At 37.4% G+C, this 18,298-nt stretch overlaps 2 protein-coding genes across 2 annotated transcripts; both read right to left on the bottom strand.

Moving 5' to 3' along the window:
- Nucleotides 1-2,342: 2,342 nt before the first annotated feature.
- LOC119791506 lies at nt 2,343-6,607 on the bottom strand. Its single transcript, XM_038297650.1, has 6 exons — nt 6,565-6,607; nt 5,429-5,743; nt 3,164-3,529; nt 2,961-3,083; nt 2,768-2,820; nt 2,343-2,665 (listed from the first exon to the last, which is right to left on the bottom strand). The coding sequence occupies exons 1-6, from the start codon at nt 6,605-6,607 to the stop codon at nt 2,519-2,521; spliced, it is 1,047 nt and encodes a 348-aa protein (XP_038153578.1). The 3' UTR covers nt 2,343-2,518.
- Nucleotides 6,608-10,992: 4,385 nt separating this feature from the next.
- On the bottom strand, nt 10,993-13,814 carry LOC119791505. Its single transcript, XM_038297649.1, has 6 exons — nt 13,772-13,814; nt 13,350-13,664; nt 11,852-12,217; nt 11,651-11,773; nt 11,457-11,509; nt 10,993-11,355 (listed from the first exon to the last, which is right to left on the bottom strand). Exons 1-6 carry the CDS (start codon nt 13,812-13,814, stop codon nt 11,221-11,223), a joined length of 1,035 nt encoding a protein of 344 aa, XP_038153577.1. The 3' UTR covers nt 10,993-11,220.
- Between the last annotated feature and the right edge of the window lie 4,484 nt (nt 13,815-18,298).

Below are 18,298 nucleotides of genomic sequence, written 5' to 3'. Positions count from 1 at the left end.
TCGCCGTACTGTTGGGGGGGAGAAGCGGTGGGGGGGAGACGTTCATGTTGCTGCAGTCTGCAGTCTGACCGCTAGATGTCGCTGAAAATTACACACTGTAGCTTTAATCTCACGTTAAAAAAATTATCGCCGTTAAAATGGCCTTGCGTTAACGCGATAATAACGCGATAATTTTGACAGCACTAATATATATATATATATATATATATATATATATATATATATACACTCACCGGCCACTTTATTAGGTACCCCATGCTAGTAACCGGTTGGACCCCCTTTTGCCATCAGAACTGCCTTAATTCTTCGTGGCATAGATTCAACAAGGTGCTGGAAGCATTCCTCAGGGAGTTTGGTCCATATTGACATGATGGCATCACACACAGATTTGTCGGCTGCACATCCATGATGCGAATCTCCCGTTCCACCACATCCCAAAGATGCTCTATTGGATTGAGATCTGGTGACTGTGGAGGCCATTTGAGTACAGTGAACTCATTGTCATGTTCAAGAAACCTGTCTGAGATGATTCCAGCTTTATGACATGGCGTATTATCCTGCTGAAAGTAGCCATCAGAAGTTACTCAGGGAGGCTGTGGCGTTGCAACGATGCTCAATTGGTACCAAGGGGCCCAAAGAGTGCCAAGAAAATATTCCCCACACCATGACACCACCACCACCAGCCTGAACCGTTGATACAAGGCAGGATGGATCCATGCTTTCATGTTGTAGACTCCAAATTCTGACCCTACCATCCGAATGTCGCAGCAGAAATCGAGACTCATCAGACCAGGCAACATTTTTCTAATCTTCTGTTGTCCAATTTCGATGAGCTTGTGCAAATTTTAGCCTCAGTTTCCTGTTCTTAGCTGAAAGGAGTGGCACCAAATGTGGTCTTCTGCTGATGTAGCCCATCTGCCTCAAAGTTCGACGTACTGTGCATTCAGAGATGCTCTTCTGCCCATCTTGGTTGTAACGGGTGGTTATTTGAGTCACTGTTGCCCTTCTATCAGCTCCAACCAGTCTGGCCATTCTCCTCTGACCTCTGGCATCAACAAGGCATTTCCGCCCACAGAAATGCCGCTCACTGGATGTTTTTTTGTTTTTCGGACCATTCTCTGTAAACCCTAGAGATGGTTGTGCATGAAAATCCCAGTAGATCAGCAGTTTCTGAAATACTCAGACCAGCCCTTCTGGCACCAACAATCATGCCACGTTCAAAGTCACTCAAATCACCTTTCTTCCCCATACTGATGCTCGGTTTGAACTGCAGGAGATTGTCTTGACCATGTCTACATGCCTAAATGCACTGAGTTGCCGCCATGAAATTAAGTGTTAACAAGCAGTTGGACAGGCGTACCTAATAAAGTGGCCCGTGAGTGTATATATATATATATATATATATATATATATATATATATATATATATATATATACTTTAATAAGTATATATAAAGTGTTTCCAGTTTTTGCTATATTTTCTTTTACTCATGAATAGGGCATATAGCCTTGGTGTGCCCACCTTCCTCGCTCTTTTCCTCCTCCTTTGGGATTCAGAAAACTGCTGTAGTCCTGTCATCTTCTGATGTGGTCTGTGCTGCTTCTGTGTCTGTACGCCTCCCTCATCCGACACACAAAAGAAGCACTGTTCTTTCCCCTTGGTGAAATAACCAGCTTTCTTCTACCACATGCAACATTCACAAAAATGTTTGCGATGGATCCATCACATATTCAAATCAGTAATATACATAATATCATACATCCTATATGTTCTTGTACTATTAGTTAACATTAGTTAATATCATAATGACATATTGGCCTCATTTCCTGAGTGGAGCCATTCAGATGATAAGTGTGGGAAATTTACTTTTATCTTTTGTAAGCAATGCCTTGATTCCATCCCAGGGGGGATCCACCCTGCTGGCAAGCAAATTGTCTCCTTTAGGGGGAGAAGCATGGGGGCACTGAGAGTCTTGGTGGTGTTATGTAAAAACTTCCATGTAAGAAAAGGAGCTGGAAAAGAATTCAATATAAATATATATTGCAACATACTTGTATTTAGAAGCCGTGATATGACATTAAAAAAAAACCTCAATCTTTAGTGTTTTCTCTCTTTTATAATTGTTTTTTCTTTATAAATGAAAACTTTAGCTCTGTTCATTAAATCAATGTGAATATCAATCAGCATTAATAATAAAATAATTAATACATTTTTTAATAGTTTTTTTAGTTTGTATTTTCAAGCATTAATGTGTTCAATAAGACATTATGAAAGCTTTACTGATGAAGAAAAAAGTTTTTTTTATCAAACCTTTGTTGATATTATTTTCCAAGCCAGACATTTTAAGATATTTCTTTCAACCAATACTATCCTGTTAAAATAGTAAACCTTGCTACATATTTACAGAACATTATTTTTGTGCACAGACTGATTATATAAGATCATATAATTCAGAATGTCAGCGTTCAGCATAAGTCTAGATTTTGTTATACTGACATGTATCGCTTGACTTGGCAATCATATTCCTATGTTAATATCACTTTTATAAATCACTTTTGAATATATCCTTTCTTCAGTCTTCATTTCCCTTTTCTTCTTTCCGTTTTGCTCCTTTCCTCCAGAGAAATGCAATTCAGCATAATTTAGATCCTGTCTTTTTTCACTCTGTGGAAGAAAATATTAATAAATATAGTTATTTAAAATGTGCCAGTACTGTTGATTATTATTACAGTCAAATTGTTGCAATAGTAATTTAGATTTTTTCACCTCATTTATTGGTTGGCTTAAGTCCCTGCTATTTGCTTCAGAAGAGAAACTTTCTGTGTAGACAGAACAAACGTCTGAAGACAGAGTAATATTCACCTAAAACTTTATCTAAAACATTAGTTTGATTCTGTAATTTTCTATGATAAGATTTATTATTAATTGAATGAATTAAATTAAAATGAAATATACCTACCTTTACATTTGGTACAGACTGATCTTTGAGTACAGTAAAAAATAGAAATAATATTGAAGATCACAGAAATGGCCAAGCTGATTAAAGTGATCATCCACACAGTCCTTTCACCACTTGTTTTCTCTAAAATTTTAAAAAAGTGAAGCATATCAGAAAAACATGTTTTTTTCTATAATAGCATAAATAATAATGATGCACAATACCTTGATTGCTCTTCGCCACCTTGGTTCCATTTCCAAATATTATCTCTCCACATGTAGCCACAGCACAATAATAGGTGTCTTTTTCAGAGGAGCTGACGTTCTTAGAGAAGTTGTAACCACATTTCTTCTGATTATCTGATGGCTTTTCACAATTTTTATTTCTTTTTTCATCGATGTAGATGACGTCTGGATAGGATGTGTCGGATCTGGCTCTGAACCAGAACACACTAGGTTCTCCTGAACAGGTTCTGTTTTCAGAGTAAGACAGGACTGAACACTGCAGAGTCTCTAAGTTTGTTGGATCAGTGGGATCAGAAACAGATTTCTCCTGAACAACAGTGTAGGTTGATGTCTTCTGAGAGTTTCCTATGAAGAAAGAACAAACCAACATGACAAGAGGTCTACCGTCTTGATATAATCGAAAAATGTTTAGATTTTTTTTAAACTCAGGAAGAAATAAGCATTTCACTGCTTTTTGAAATGTGAATTTAACCCTTTTAACAAATAGTGATGTTAAACTCTGCTTCTAAAATTAGACCTAAATTGATGATAAAGTTCATACCCTTTACATATTTAGGAAATTATTCCTTCAATCAAGGTTTCTTTATTTCATTAAACAATAGCAAAAATAAATAGAAAGAAGCTTCAAATTGGAATATCTAGTTCCTAATTTGTACTATAGGCTCTTACAGATTATTTCAATTTTAGAGTTGTATTATCAAGAATAGGTTGTCTACAAATATACTAGACCTTATTATTCTGAGTTATATGTGTAATACTTTTACTGTATGATTTTCATTTAAAATGATAAGTTATGTGTATGTAAATTATGTAACATATTCAGCTGTACATGGAGACAGAAAACGAGATTTAAAGACTTTAGAGTCTTCAGATTCAATTTCGAGCAACACTGTGTTTAACAGGGAAACAGCATTTTAATATGTTTTATTTGCATTCATTCAAATAAAAAGTTGTTGGCCTATGAATTTATAAAAATATATTTATTTGAATAGTTTTTACCTGGCCATGGCCATGTTTAACTGTGGTTAGAATGTGAATTTTCTTTTCTTTTCTTTTTTCCTATCTTTTTGCTTTACCGTAGCATCAAATAAAAGGAGATACTATGCCGCTCGCGGGTTTCACTCAGCATAGCATGTCTGGATTTTGCCAAGCAAGTCACAGGGCTTTATCTATTAGGAAAAAACAATGTTCCTCATTTTTAGGGAAAGAAAAAAAATCGTTACATAAACAATATGACATTCAGTTTGTACTATTTATTGAGCTATTTTAATAAACTCTGCTATTGCAGAGTGCTATGATCACACCACAGAAATGTTTTATTAAGGTCTGAATTAATATAAAATCTCGAAACCTGCAGGCAAAATAGGTTGGCTTTTGTTATTCTGGTACCTGATGTTTGTACCACATACCTGAAAAACCCTAACATTTACCTCTAGTCACCACTAACACTAAGGGAAAAATCCCCAGCCTGAGGCAGCTGCTGTTAAGAATTTCCAGCGACAGCGCACCGCATAGCGAAATAATATTTAAAGGCAGGATCGTAATCTTGATGAACTGACTGCACAGATGATGTTTCAGGTGGACTTTCTTGCTTAAAAATATATTAAAACTACTGTTTACCCACTCATCACAGTAAATATAGCAAAGCCACTCTCTGCCACTGAACACAGGAGCAGTACAAGCATCATATGCATCTTTACATTCTTTACTGGAAACGCTTCAAGAGCTTCAAAGATGGTCATGAAGTCTGTCTGAGCTTCAGGTGTACAAGCTTAAAAAATAAAGCAGTAGGGGAGAGTCTAAATTTCAAAATTTCTCAGGGGAGGAAACCCCAGGACCTTCCTACGCCATGCAAAGCCTGAAGATGTGATACACCAAGGTGTACACACTGTGAAATATTCCTAGCTAAAAGCCTGGTTCTAATTGATGTAAATATGTTTAAGACTGCAAACAAAACTAATAGAATAAACCTGGATATCTATTAAAACAAGGATTTTTACTCAGAGATCATATTCTATAGAGATTTTGTCACAAACATATACCAGCTGTATTAGATTATGATAAGCCGTATTTTATACAAATTTTTCAACAAGAATTTTAAATATTTTATCTCTAAATGTTGGGGAAGCAATCTGAAAATAAGAAATTCAGACTTTAGAAACTTTAGAAATAGTATTACCAAGAAATTTGTTACAAATTTTAACTAAGAGCACGTTTTTGGTATGAAAAATACCCGACATGTACCTCTCAAGGTCAAATAAGTCCCAGTCCAAGTAGATTGAGTCCAGTCTATATGAGCGCAGTGATACATCCCCTCATCTTGTTCAACCGTTGACAAAATGATCAAGTTGCTTTTGTTTTCTTTGTTTGTAATTTCAAATCTTGATGCTGAAAATCCCTGTGCGTAGATGGGATTCCTACTATGATATACCCTTGCAATTAGTTGTAGAGTATTTCCCACACTCTGCTTGTACCAGTGAACCTGAACCTTTCCAGTTAAAAGGCAAGTCAAAGTTATAGGCTCTCCAAGCTGAACTGTGATGACAGGAACTAACGTATCTGCAACACATAAGAAGTTAAAAGATGTAAAAATACAAAGGTGTAGTTTACAGATCAGAGATAAAGCAGACAAAAGATGATCTAATGCAGTGGTTCCCAAAGTGTGGGGCGCGCCCCCTAGGGGGGGCGCAATGCCATTGCAGGGGGGGCGCGGGAAGCGGTATGGATGAATGAAGGAAAAAAAAAAAAAAAAAAAAAAAACAGCGCTTGCTTGACTGAGCATAATGGACAGTTGTGACACTGCAACCCAGATTTGAGAATATCTGCAGCAACAAGCAGGCTCACTACAGCCACTGAAAAGATTGGAGGATTAAAGTACAAAGAAAAAACTCTCAGGGAGCTGTTCAATGTTTTCACTCCATTTTGCACAGAGGCTTTTTTAATGTATAGATTATAGCAAAGTTAAATATTGTTACAAATAAAAAAAAAAGAAATATGTTTAAAATAACACAGACAACAAAGAATCCTCTTCTAATCTACAGTATAGAACTATTAAAAAAATACTGTTACACAAAAGTGTTCCACTGTAAAGATGGTCTAGTTGGTTTTGTTGCAACCTGAAGTGTGAAAGAAACTTCAGTGTAGTTTGAAAACAAAATATGTGTATAGATTTATTATATCTGGTTGAACGATGTGTGTGCCCAGTTTCTTCTTTTTTTTTTTTTTGGGGGGGGGGGGGGGGGGGGGGGCTCGTGGGGTGGGGGTGGGGGGGGGGTGGTTTGTTTGGGGTGGGGGGGCGTGGAAATTTTATTGTAATCCAAAGGGGGGCCCAGAAGAAAATCTTTGGGAACCACTGATCTAATGTTTTTAAATGAACTTACATCCTTGATGAAGAAGAAATGGTAAAAGCCACAGCAGAGTCATGTTGACAATGTCCTCATACTGTAAGGACACATTTACTTAAGTAACTGAAGGAGGTGTGGTAATCCAGAGCGTAAGAAGCATCTGATTGGTTACCATGAAATTTTCCAAAAAACAGGGCTTGCTGCCACAATGAGACAAAGAAAAAAAAAAAAAAAAACCTTAAAATGAACAACAATTTATTTTTTATCAACAACCTGCTGTTATACGCTAGTGTGGGGTCTGATTTCCTTAATCATACATTTTGTAAAGTTATAAATATATATGTTTGGCTCTTTATTATTAGGAAGTCCAGAAAATGTAGTTAAATCCTACAGCTGTTCCAAAATGCTTCAGCCAGAGTAAAAGAGAGAGAAAATTAAAAAGAGAAATCATATCTCTCCTATCCTGGCTTCTCTTCATTAGCTTCCTGTTAAATCCAAAATAGAATTTAAAATCCTCGTTCTCACATATAAAGCCTTAATGGCAAAGCTCCATCATATATCAGAGATATGATTGTTCCTAATTGTCCTAACAGAGCACTTCGCTCTGCAGATTTACTAGTGGTTCCTAGAATATATAAAAGGAGAATGGGAGGCCGATATATTACTTAGACTCCTTTCCTCTGGAACCAAGTACCAGTTACAGTCTTTGAGGCATACACCCTGTCTACTTTTTAAGGGTAGGCTTAAAACTTTCCTTTTTGATAAAGCGTATGGTTAGAGTGGCTCAGGTTATCTTGAGCTACACTATATTGCCAAAAGTATTTGCTCACCTGCCTTGACTCACATATGAGCTTAAGTGACATCCCGTTCCTAATCCATAGGGTTCAATATGACGTCGGTCCACCCTTTGCAGCTAGAACAGCTTCAACTCTTCTGGGAAGGCTGTCCACAAGGTTTAGGAGTGTGTTTATGGGAATTTTTGACCATTCTTCCAGAAGCGCATTTGTGAGGTCGCACACTGATGTTGGACGAGAAGGCCTGGCTCTCAGTCTCCGCTCTAATTCATCCCAAAGGTGTTCTATCGGGTTGAGGTCAGGACTCTGTGCAGGCCAGTCAAGTTCATCCACACCAGACTCTGTCATCCATGTCTTTATGGACCTTGCTTTGTGCACTGGTGCACAGTCATGTTGGAAGAGGAAGGGGCCAGCTCCAAACTGTTCCCACAAAGTTGGGAGCATGGAATTGTCCAAAATGTCTTGGTATGCTGAAGCATTCAGAGTTCCTTTCACTGGAACTAAGGGGCCAAGCCCAGCTCCTGAAAAACAACCCCACACCATAATCCCCCCTCCACCAAACTTTACACTTGGCACAATGCAGTCAGACAAGTACCGTTCTCCTGGCAACCGCCAAACCCAGACCCGTCCATCAGATTGCCAGATGGAGAAGCGCGATTCGTCACTCCAGAGAACGCGTCTCCACTGCTCTAGAGTCCAGTGGCGGCGTGCTTTACACCACCGCATCCGACGCTTTGCATTGCACTTGGTGATGTATGGCTTGGATGCAGCTGCTCGCCCATGGAAACCCATTCCATGAAGCTCTCTGCGCACTGTTCTTGAGCTACATGAAGTTTGGAGGTCTGTAGTGATTGACTCTGCAGAAAGTTGGCGACCTCTTCGCACTATGCGCGTCAGCATCCGCTGACCCCGCTCCGTCAGTTTACGTGGCCTACCACTTCGTGGCTGAGTTGCTGTCGTTCCCAAACACTTCCATTTTCTTATAATACAGCTGACAGTTGACTGTGGAATATTTAGGAGCGAGGAAATTTCACGACTGGATTTGTTGCACAGGTGGCATCCTATCACAGTTCCACGCTGGAATTCACTGAGCTCCTGAGAGCGACCCATTCTTTCACAAATGTTTGTAAAAACAGTCTGCATGCCTAGGTGCTTGAATTTATACACCTGTGGCCATGGAAGTGATTGGAACACCTGATTCCAATAATTTGGATGGGTGAGCAAATACTTTTGGCAATATAGTGTATCTCTATACAGTAGCGGCAATTTAAAATGGCCCTTCCCAGTTAAACGCCAGTCGAATTGCAGCCCACTTCCCAGCAACTCCAAGCAGGATCCCATCCAACTTTCAGCCACTAGAGTGATCCCCTCCTTCTCCTGGACATGCATATTTTTTTACTCTGACTCCACCCTTTCACTGAATTAAAGGGTCTGACCAGGAGATGGCACTTCTCTTTCGATTTTAATGTCCACAAATCATGACAGAATATACTTTAATACTTTAGTACAAAGATTGTTTAAAAAAGAATTGTATGGGACCAGCCAAGAGCCCATCATGGAAAGCGGGGAAATTTTGGAATGTCTACTGCTTTAATTTATCTCTATTCTATCATAATGCAGTATTTGTTAGTTCAATCTCTAACACTATGCTCTACTACTACCTTTCTCATAGTAGCTTCATCTGGTCAGTTCCTGTTTGGCTGTGACACCATCCTGGAGAGAAATATCAGCTGTGATGCTGCCATTGACACCTTTGTTTCTATTTGTTGGAGCTTGGCCTGTTTTGTCTCACCTATGTGAGACACAGCTCTGTGCCCTTACATACTATGGGCAACCAGTGAGGTAGTCCAGAATCCACTTGGACATGTGCTAGTCCACTGCTGGAGTCCTGGCTGGATGGTGTTGAAAGCACTGTAGAAATAAAAGAATATCATCCTCACAGTGCTTCCTGGTTTCTCTAGGCGAGTCAGAGCTTGGTGCAGGAGGAAGATCATGGCATTATCTGCCCCATTCCCATACGTAGGCAATCATATGGGAATCTAGGACAATGGACAAACTGCAGTGGATCCAATGAAGTCTTCACCAGGGGGTGTAGATAGTTTAAGACCAAAGGGTCTTCATCAGGCGTGAAGTCAGTGAAACCAGCCTGTAGATCGTTAACCCACTTAAAGTCTCCAACAGCCTGTGTGTTCTGATTTTGGCCTGAGATGTCTTCAGGTTTTTTCAGATACCTCTAATATTATTCTTTTTATCTAAAATTCTTGACAAAGTAGTTGCCAAACAAGTGTGCAACCACTTACACCATAATGAACTTTTTGAAGAGATTCAGTCTATCTTTAGAGCTCATCATAGCACTGAAACAGCTCTGGTGAAAGTCGCTAATGATATTCTCATAACCTCAGATAATGGACTTGCATCTGTTCTTGTCCTTTTAGATCTCAGTGCTGCATTTGATACAGAGGATCATAATATTCTTTTAGAAAGGCTTGAATATTTTGTAAGAATTAAAGGAACAGCTCTAGACTGCTTTAAATCTTTACTATTTATGTGCTCCTAATTGGTAGAATTATATGACAGCATGGCATTAATTTCCACTGCTGATGATACTCAACTATATCTGTCCATAAATACTGATGAAGCTAACCCATTAAATAGATTACAGGCAAGTTCTGAAGACATAAAAACCTGGATGTCTCTTAAGTTTCTGCTCCTGGATGCAGACAAAACAGCAGTTATAGTCTTTGGACCAGAGTCTTTGAAAAATAAGCTGATTAGTCAGTCACTTCATTTGGAATGGATTAAACTGATTTAAGATAATAAAGTAAAAAATCTTGGAGTTGTTTTTGATCAGTAGCTGTCATTTAAATCCCATATCAAAGAGGTTTCTAGATTTTCCTTCTTTCATCTGCGGGGTATTGCAAAAATTAGAAATATCCTGTCCAGGGGTGATGCTGAGAAACTAGTCCATGCATTTGTTACTTCAAGGCTGAACCATTGTAAATCTTCACTATCAAGTCCACAAACTGAAATTAAAAGCCTTCAGCTGATCCAAAATGCTGAAAAAATTAAAAATAGGATGCTAGCCTCTTGATGGCATCTTTCATTGTGAATTAAAGCCGCCAGCTCATCCACCTTGTTAGAGAGAGATCTGATGTTGCCCATGATGACGGACGGGGGGGATCCATTTTGGCTGACATAAACAGAAGAGTGGACAGACGTACGAACAGACAGATGTAACAGTTATTTGAAACAAAAGCAAAATAAAAAAAGAAATTCATCTTCAAAAACTTAAAAAAAAAATTTTTTTTTCAATTTCTGTCATCAACAGGCATTTTGTTTATCTTCTGTTATCTTATTCTTCCAGATGGAGGTGTGACTTGGATTCACATCATGCACAGTTGTTGCAGAAGCCTTTTTATTACCGGGTCCAAATCTGATGAAAGTATTGTTTCTTAGTAGCATACACAATGGAGGAAACATGTTTAAGCATCAACAGAATTTATTCTAGTCATATTTAACAAAACCATTATACAAGCATAAATTACTATTTATTATTATTTATACATAAACAAGATTACATATATATTTTTTTGTATTTTCAGTAATGCTTCTGTACATTAAGAGATTATAAAATCGTTATGAAACAGAAACAACTTTTTTTAAGCTCTGTGAATATTAATTTCCAAGAAAGATATTTCCTTCTACCAATACTATCCTAATAAAACAGCAAACCTTGCTACAATTACAATTACCAAAACTTCATTGTTGTCATTAATTTAAAATAAAACTCAAAATATTTAACATTTTTTTGCGATAATTCAGAATGTCAGAGTTCAGCATAGGTCTAGAGTTTATGATACTGGCATCTGTCACTTGACTTGTCAAGCATATTCCTATGTTAACTATCACTATTGAATATCACTTGTGAATATATACTTTCTTCCGTCTTCAGCTGCCTTTTCTTCTTTCCGTTTTGCTCCTTCCCTCCAGAGAAATGCAACGCAGCATAATCTAGATCCTGCCTATTTTCGCTCTGTGGAAAAAAATGTACAAATTTAAAATTTGCCGATACTGTTGGTTATTATTACAGTCAAAAAGTTGAAGTAATGTTTCGTTTTTTTTATTTTTTTTCACCTCAGCTATTGGTTGTCTTAAGTTCCTGTGATTTGGTTGAGAAGATAAACTTTCTATGAAGACAGAACAAACATCTGAAGACCGACTCATATTATCACCTAAAACTTTATCCAAAACATGTGTCTGTATCTGTAATTCACCTGATACAATTAACTTTTAATGTAAGTAATCAAATTAAAATGAAATATACCTACCTTTACATTGGATACAGACTGATCTTCGAGTACAGTAAAAAATAGAAATAATATTGAAGATTACAGAAATGGCCAAGCTGATTAAAATGATCATCCACACAGTCTTTTCACCACTTGTTTTGTCTAAAATTTTAAAAAGTGAAGCATATCAGAAAAACATGTTTTTTCTATAATAGCATAAATAATAATGATGCACAATACCTTGATTGCTCTTCGCCACTTTGGTTCCATTTCCAAATATTATCTCTCCACATGTAGCCACAGCACAATAATAGGTGTCTACTTCAAAGGAGCTGACTTTCTTAGAGAAGTTGTAACCACATTTCTTCTGATTATCTGATGGCTTTTCACAATTTTGATTTATTTTTTCATCGATGTATATGACGTCTGGATAGGATGTGTCTGATCTGGTTCTGAACCAGAACACACTAGGTTCTCCTGAACAAGTTCTGTTTTCAGAGTAAGACAGGACTGAACACTGCAGAGTCTCTACGTTTGTTGGACCGGTGGGATCAGAAACAGATTTCTCCTGAACAACAGTGTAGGTTGATGTCTTGTGAGAGTTTCCTATGAAGAAAAAACAAACCAGCTAGACAAGAGGTGTTGATATAATTTGAAAATATTTTGGATTTTTTTTTTTCTTCTAAACTGAGGAAAGTTTTAGAATTTACCTACTTTTTAAAAGGTGAATTTAACACTTAACAAACATGGATGTAAAACCTTGCTTCTACAGTTAGTTCAAAATTGCTCACAAAGTTCATACACTTTGCATATTTAGGAAATTATTCCTTCAAGGATTTTTTATTTCATTAAACAATAGAAAAATAAATAGAAAGAAAGATTAATAATTTCCTAATTTGAACAATAAGCTTTTACAGATTATTTTAAGTTTAGAGTTGTATTATGAAAAATAGGTTGTTTTCAAATATACCAGACCTTATTATTTTGAGTTTTATCTATTATATAATTCTGTGTCATTCTCATTTATTGTTAATAATGTAACACATTCAGCTGCATGTGAAGACTTGCATTCATTCGAATAAAACGTTTTTTGCCTATGACTTTGTAAAATCTATTTATTTAAATAGTTTTTACTTTGATGCTGTATCCATGTATAAATGTGCGTAAAATGTTAATTTTCTTTTTCGATATAATTCAAAGAACTCTGGGGAGAATTTGTTAAAAATTAATGTCATGTTTATGGAATATGATCTTTAAAATTGTTGACTTTCGTTAAGGATATCCAACGGATATATTTTTTTTAGCACAATTTTATTTAGATATTTTGAATATTAGGTTATATTGCAAAACATTTCAATATTAAACTAAGAATAAACTTTTGGATTCTAAAAAAGCACAATTTGTCAGAGTATTGCTCACCGTTTATTTTATACCCAATGTGAGCTGTCCGTTTTGAGTCTGCACAGACACCTTCATTAAAAGATTATTTAAAAAGAAAATAGTTTCCCATGTTTTAATATTTTCAAATTAAATGTACAATAACTGTATTAGGCCATGATAAGTAGTATTTTATACAAACTTTCCAACAAGAATTGTAACTATTTTATGTGCTAAACTGTCAAGGAAACAAGGTGCAACTAAGAAATTCAGAGCAACTTTAGACATTTTAATATCAAAATCTTTGTTGCTAATTTTAACCAATGGCAAATTTTAGGTACGGAAAATATCCAAGATCTACTTCTCAATGTCAAATAAGTCCCAGTCCAAGTAGATTGAGTCCAATCTATATGAGCGCAGTGATACATCCCCTCATCTTGTTCAACCGTTGACAAAATTATCAACTCGCTTTTGTTTTCATTATATGTAATTTCAAATCTTGAGGCTGAAAATCCCTGTCCATAGATGGGATTCTTACTTTGATATACCCTTGCAATTAATTTTAGGGTAGTTCCTGCACTCTGCTTGTACCAGTGAACCTGAACCTTTCCAGTTAAAAGGCAAGTCAAAGATATAGGATCCCCAAGCTGAACTGTGATGACAGGAACTAAAGTATCTGCAATACATCAAAAGCAAAAAGATGACAAAGATAATTTAAAATTGTAAATTACAGATCAGAGGTAAAGCAAGCAAAGGATGATCATTTTTTTCAAATCAACTTACATCCTTGATGAAGAAGAAATGGTATAAACCACAGCAGAGTCATTTTGATACTGAGCTCATAAGGACATTTTTTTGCTTAAGTAACTTACGGAGGTGTGGTGACCTAGACTGTAAGATGCATCTGATTGGTTACCGTAGAATTTTCCAACAAACAGGGCTTACTGCCACAATGAGGCGAAAAAAACAACCTCAAAATAAACTCATTTTTTTCTCAACAATATTGTGTCATAGTGCCACTATAGGTTTTCATTTCCTTCAAAATACATCTTCTAAAGTTATGAATATATATTTGGCTGTTGTGTTCTAAAACAATTGAAATCAACTGACCTAGATAAATACAGGTGCACATACTAGAACTTAAAAAAAACCCATCATACTGGGTTATATCTTCACCAGTATGATGTTCTGTGGATGTAACCTGACCACATCATGTCCAAATGCTCTATCACAGCGAGGTGAGATTCCAAAAGGACAGGTCATCAAGGATTTATGTGAAATGAGAAATAAGGTATTTTCTTACATAGAAAACATCTCCCTTAAACATTACTATGCTAACTCAAAGTGCACTTTTAAGCTTGCCAACCTCTGTTACATTTTGTCTCTGCTGAACCAGCTGAACATCTCACTTTCAGAGGAAAACAGCATTTTCTTTCTCAAAGTCTATGCCTTCAAGCGGAAAATTGCTTTGTGGACAAAGAGTACGAGGGAAAGAGATTGGGCATGTTACAAGTTTTTCCAAAAAAAGTAAAAAAAAAACAATCCACTGGACTTTGTCTCCAAGTTTGAAGATTTTTTCGCTTCCCATCAAGGAAGCCTTTTCAATTCAAAATGCCGGAAACAGCTTTGAGTGTAGCTTTATAGAAAAGCTTTATAGAGGACCAAAGAAAAGCCTTATTTTGGCTTAGAAGACATGCAATTTTAAAGGAGAAGTTTGGTTTTTTACACTTTAAGCCCATTTTCTGTAGTGTCCAGGATGAAATCGAATGAAGGACACCAAAATTTTGACAATTGGTCCTGTCTCTGCTTTTTGGCTCATTTAGAATCAACCCCTGGCTGCTTTAGAATGGCTAGCATAGAGCATGTCCGATAATGTCCTTAAAACAACCTTAAACGTTCTTTTTTTAAAATATGCTACTCACCGTGTCGTCAGCGCTGTTCAATGACGTTCCAAAAAAAGTTTCGTGAAGAAAAAACGTTCCTGTAGTGTTTTATTTAGCATTTTGTAAATCCCATTGAGTTCTGTAGGAATAGTCAATATTCCGCTGCCACCGGAAACGGAAATGGGGCCTGTTTACACAGTTGTAGTCTTTTCGCTTCACTCTGTGTACTCCGACGTCGAGAATCAAGAATCCACCTTTCGTATTCCATTTTCAGAGTTTTTTAAAGTGTTTAACAGAGACGTTAGCACCTCGACGTCGGAGTACGCAGAGTGAAGCGAAAAGACTACAACTGTGTAAACAGGCTCCATTTCCGTTTCCGGTGGCAGCGGAATATTGACTATTCCTACAGAACTCAATGGGATTTACAAAATGCTAAATAAAACACTACAGGAACGTTTTTTTCTTCACGAAACTTTTTTTGGAACGTCATTGAATAGCGCTGACGACACGGTGAGTAGCATATTTTTAAAAAAGAACGTTTAAGGTTGTTTTAAGGACATTATCGGACATGCTCTATGCTAGCCATTCTAAAGCAGCCAGGGGTTGATTCTAAATGAGCCAAAAAGCAGAGACAGGAGCAATTGTCAAAATTTTGGTGTCCTTCATTCGATTTCATCCTGGACACAACAGAAAATGGGCTTAAAGTGTAAAAAACCGAACTTCTCCTTTAAGCAGATGAAGGGCTCCGCCCCTTAGGAATGGGCAGTAATTTGGTTCTTTGTTAGCCTGCAATACATGATCCCTGTCTTGGTCCCTGAAAGGGGTGTCGTTAGAGGGAATTGTTGGCTTGGCTGAACAGGGAGGTGCTCTACTCTCCTGCATAGGGATAGGGGCTGCGATGATAGCAGAAAGGAATCAACTGTTCGCTGTCTTTGAAAGCTGAAATCTGAGTCGCCCCCTCTGGTTAAGGTTGGTTTTTCTTTCTTAACATAGATGACTACCTTCACACCCCTCTCAAACCACCTATTTTTTTTGTCCAAAATGTAAACATTATGGTCCTTAAAAGAATGTCCCTTGTCCATAAGGCGTAGATGTACCACCAAGTCTTGTCCTGAGGAGGTCGCTCTTCTTTGTTGGGCCATGCTTCTGTGGGGAGGATGTTTGGTTTCTCCAATATAAAGATCAGAGCACTACTCACTGCATTGAATTGCATACACCACTCCATTGAAATGTGGTCTTGGGGTTTTGTCTTTAGGATGCATTAGTCTTTGTTTAAGGGTCTTGTTTGGTTTGAAATGTACTGGGATTTTATCCCTTTTTTTTCTTTTTTTTTTATGATGGCCAGCACTGGAATCATTATCTGAAAACAGATTTTGCTTCCTAACACCTTTCTGTTTAAGCATCTTAGGCTCTATGCCTAAGCAAAAACTCTTTTAGAAAATCTATCAGTCTAATTGCTGTGTCCATTTAGAAATTTCTCAAATAATTTCTGAATTATTCTGGAATTTCTGTGCTCCATTTCGGTGATGAATTTAAATTTGTCAGACACAAGCTGAAGATTGCAAAACCTTCCTGACAACTTCTGTACAACTGTTTCAACAAAGAAATCGATCCCTGAAATCAATTTCTGATAACCTTCAGCTCTACTCCTAAGCAAAAACTCTTTTAGAGAATCTACAAGTCTAACTGCTGTGTCCATCTGTGGTTTTTTTGGTGCCATACTTACAAAGTTGATCTCAATGAGTCATACCAAACCAAGAGGCAAACTTAACTCCACTAACACAATCTTGTTTGACAGTGGCTTTGCCTCTAAGACGATTTTGCTATCTTCTGCATCTTCCTTAAACTTGTTTGGTGCAACTGGAAGCCTACAGCTTTAATAGAATCTGGATTTGCTACCCACCAGGTGTCACTTGGAGACTCTGATGTGGGATATCAACACATTCTGTGGAAATATCCACCCTCTTCACAGATGACAAAAAAAAAGGGTTAACATTATTTGAAGAGTGCCAAAGAAGGTGAGGCACTCTGTTGGATGAGCCTGCATCACATAACAAAATATTTATGCTGCAGCCACTGCAGGGAATAAATAGAGCCTTTGGACACCTGTTGTATTAAAGGTTGTACAACCTTGTGTATTCCCCTCATATAAGAGTTGTTGACAAACCTTTTCCCTCTACAATTACCCAACTCAAACTCTAGACAATCCAGCACCCCAGTCAGTGTGACTAGGAGCCTTTCCAGTTCTTTTTCTCAGAAATGAACCCCCAAAAGACTCATTAAGAGTGATGTTCTTCTCATCTGTAAGAATATAACGTATGTTATCTGAAGCCTACTCTTGCTCTGAAACATTGGGTGTACAGTACACCCCAGGTCTACAGGTATGTGCTTAAAGGCTTTGATTTGTGCACAGTTTTTTCCTAGCACATAATCTGATATTTAATCTTAAAGTTAATTTTGAGTGCCCCATGAGAGATGTGCAGTGGTGTTTTTGGAAGCATTCTGTCTAAGATGCTCTGCTATCATACTGTGCTATGAGCGCTCTCAAACTCAGATAATTTCCACTATTTGGTATTCCTAACTATGAATTTATTTTCCCTTAGTGACAGATTTCTTTCTGTATGCAAGAGTATAGAGTCGATCACCTGAGTCACCACATTACTTTAGCATTCCTATTCGGTGGCCGTAACTCTTTGCAATTATCTACATCAGATAAGAATTTATGTGATAACCACTGGTTTCATTGTACTTCGGTATTTTTAACAGATACATGGTCTTTTAAGATCAGAAGAGTGCTTCCTCCAAAGGCGAGATTCATCGGCTGATTACGTCATAATGTATTACGTCATAATGTGGTGCTGCCGACTGTTCGGATGGGAAGACTCCGGCTGACAAATGCAGCCTTTTTATGCTAGGTTTGAAGCATGGGTCCAATGTATGCTCCATATCCTTGGGTATCCCATGATTCATTGCGAGTTCAAGCAAGCCGGCTGCTCCGTACTCAGAGGAAAAAGGGAAATGGAGACGAACAGTGTTGAATATTGTAAGGGCAGTTTAATATAATACAAGTATGTGAGCCGTAACATCTGAAATAAATGAAAAAAAAAAAGTTTTTGAATAGTTAGTGTGTCAGATGTTTGGAGGGTACTGCTTGGTTTATTGAAAAGTTGTATCTGTCCCTGTGCAATTGGTTTGGCTGACATTTAAGCACTAATTCCAATATCTCTGCAGTCTAGTGACTACAAATTTGATATGTGCGACTGGTTTACAAGCTTCTCAACAATATCATTAGCACACAAAACAGTTGTAAAAAGTTAAGCATCCATTCCTTGCCTGCTTTGTGTGTCAACTTTCGCGGTTGCTACGTGACGAAGCGTATGCTGAGTGAGGGGCGGTGGAGGCCGGAGAAGGCTGGACCTGTTTGAAT

The sequence above is a fragment of the Cyprinodon tularosa genome, unplaced genomic scaffold, assembly GCF_016077235.1.
Source record: "Cyprinodon tularosa strain WSP-4 unplaced genomic scaffold, ASM1607723v1 ctg393, whole genome shotgun sequence".
NCBI lineage: Eukaryota > Metazoa > Chordata > Actinopteri > Cyprinodontiformes > Cyprinodontidae > Cyprinodon > Cyprinodon tularosa.
Note: the sequence above shows the minus strand (reverse complement) of the source record. Positions and strands in the feature narration are given on the sequence as shown.